Genomic DNA, 2,464 nt, shown 5'->3' with positions numbered 1-2,464 from the left:
ATACGTATGCACAGAAGTAGTAAGAAACCATGTCATTTGTCAGTTACAGACAATAATGTTATTCTGAATGTATGGTAAATGGTGAAATAGGATTTGCATGTCACGTGTGCATAATAGGCCTGATCGATGAATCCAACCTAGGAGACTGGGGAGCCCACCAGGGGAACCAAGATGATAGGCCATTCGAACTCGCAACACAATCGGACCTTCTGGCATCGGCATTTGTGTGTGCTAAGAACTTGTTGTGTCTGTTTCCGTTAATTTTTTTCTATGTTCTTTGAGTTATGCCAAAACTGAATCAATTATTGAAGTTTTAAATTTTTGATATCAGATGTATCAATTTAGATAACATTTTTTATATGTTAAAACTTAATTGCGAGTGAGCTCAATTCTTTCTCAACTTTTTTTCTAACAATGCAAGCAATCAAGCACTTATTTCTTTTTCTATTTTTTGAACGATAAAAGTTTTTCATCTTTTGGTTAGTGCATTGAACTACATAATACTTATATATGAAAAGAAAAAATCACTTTCAGAAGGTTTTCCTCGATGCTAGTAAATATAAGATGTTACAAGAGAAATAAAGCATCGAGAATAATTCTGATCACGATTATGGAATTGTTAATTTTTACTCTAAAACTGACTATTTCGATTAAACCAAATTTAAAATTGAAAAAATACCAGTTTAAGTATGTGGTTCTTACCAAATTTGAAATCAAAACCATCCCAATTCTAATTTATTTCTGATTCAAATCACCTTTTCATTTGATAAAAAAATTAAATTATTTCATCAAGTCATTAGAATTTAAATATGAAAAAGCTAATCACTACACCATGAATAAGAATGACGAGAGAGAGAGAGCTTTTGCCAGACCACGCCTTCGTCTTTTCTATTTGACTTCAGATTTTCCAGTCCTATTACGAGTTCGGCGAGGAGACGCACCAAAAGAGCCAGAAAAAAATAAAAACCACAAAAGGAGAGTTTTTTCTTGTACGGTTCTTAGAGGAGAAAAAGGGGCACGCCGCTTGTTGGGGTCATTCACGTGACGAGGTAGACGGGCAACGCCGGGCGGACGGCCGCGTTAGGGGCGACCCGACTGCCGTCGTTGGCGCTCATGTCAGTGAGACTTAGGTAGGCCAACCTCGACGCCTCCGAACCAACCTCAGCCGCCGTCAGCAGTCCGGAGCTCGGGCGTCTGGTTCTGCGACCCACCACCACGCCGCTCTCGGTCGCGTAGATGGGCCCCAACACCGCCGCGCTGTGTGCATGGGATCGCCGGTGCAAGTGGTGCTCGTCGGAAGCGCAGTCCTCAAGGCGCCTCCAGAAGAGGAGGGCGGACTTCCACCACCCGCAGCGGCGCTTCTTGGACTTGGCGTCGTCCTTGGAGATGGGCTTCTGGAGCTTGTAGTGGAGCGAGTCGAGCGAGCGCGGGCACCTACGTTTCGAGTGGCGGCGCGCCTCCTCCGACGCCTCCTCCGGGCACAAAGCAAGCACCAAAACACACAGCAGAGAGCTGCAATGAGAAATAGAAATACTACGATTCAACGCCGTGGTGGTAATATTTTATACCTGGAGGTAATCGCTATCGTGGCTGACCTCCAGCTTCATCGGAAAAAATGGAGTTCCGTTCATCTTCACCTTCCCAAGAAACGAAGAAAAGTGAAGAGATGGGCGAGGAGGGAAGAGACCATCGAACAGAGAACCTTTGGAGAAGGAGAAGTCATAGAAATGCTCTTGGCGTTGGCCTTATTTACTGAGAAGTCTTTCGGACGACAAATTTTGGAGACTTGCGGATCTTACGATTACCATCGATAATGCCATTGTTGGGTCCCAGTAGAGAGGGAAACTCTTGCAACCAATAATAAATGTGGGTTCTAAGCCACTTCCTTTCACCGTAATTAACCATTGTCGGACATCGCCACTGGCTCGGCGCATGACCGTTGCTTCGGAATTCCAGATCTCGCAGGCGAATCGAGGAACGCGCCGATAGGTTACCGTCGTCTTCTCGCCCCTTTCACGTGTCGGACGGGATGGATTGGAACACCGCTACTGTTGGTAGTGGCAGTGGGACCCAGCAATCTCGTGGACGGATTTGACGCCGATGACTGCGAGTCGAGATTAGCCGGTCTGTGGATCATGTGGGTCCGACCGGTTCAGAGGTCGTTGGGGTCCTCCGCATGGTGTAATTTTTTAATGCTTTGAACACTCAAGGGCTGTTCTTATGATAAAAAAAAAAATACTAATTTATCGCATTCTTGATGTAAATTGTTTCTATTTCAAAACTTGATTAATTATTTAATAAGATTCACATTCTAATTATTTTATTATATCAAAAATAATATGACAGGTAAATGACAAAAGGTATATTTGAAATGTACATTAAGAGTTTAGTATATATTTCAAATATGAATGTGAATTGATATTTGATTTTTTTTTTAAATCATATTTGGTTTGGATGTTGTATT

At 42.8% G+C, this 2,464-nt stretch overlaps 1 protein-coding gene across 2 annotated transcripts; it reads right to left on the bottom strand.

Moving 5' to 3' along the window:
• Positions 1-861: 861 nt before the first annotated feature.
• Positions 862-1,745, bottom strand: LOC135584863 (uncharacterized). 2 transcript variants are annotated; one of them, XM_065108209.1, is made up of 2 exons: positions 1,569-1,745; positions 862-1,472 (listed from the first exon to the last, which is right to left on the bottom strand). In XM_065108209.1, the coding sequence occupies exons 1-2, from the start codon at positions 1,629-1,631 to the stop codon at positions 1,038-1,040; spliced, it is 498 nt and encodes a 165-aa protein (XP_064964281.1). In that variant the 5' UTR covers positions 1,632-1,745; the 3' UTR covers positions 862-1,037. The 2 variants fall into 2 exon arrangements, with proteins under 2 accessions (XP_064964281.1, XP_064964287.1); XM_065108215.1 differs by having other exon boundaries at positions 862-1,469; positions 1,569-1,738.
• Positions 1,746-2,464: the final 719 nt, after the last annotated feature.

This window comes from Musa acuminata, chromosome BXJ1-2 (assembly GCF_036884655.1).
Source record: "Musa acuminata AAA Group cultivar baxijiao chromosome BXJ1-2, Cavendish_Baxijiao_AAA, whole genome shotgun sequence".
NCBI classification, from domain to species: domain Eukaryota; kingdom Viridiplantae; phylum Streptophyta; class Magnoliopsida; order Zingiberales; family Musaceae; genus Musa; species Musa acuminata.
This window is presented reverse-complemented; position numbering and strand designations above follow the sequence as displayed.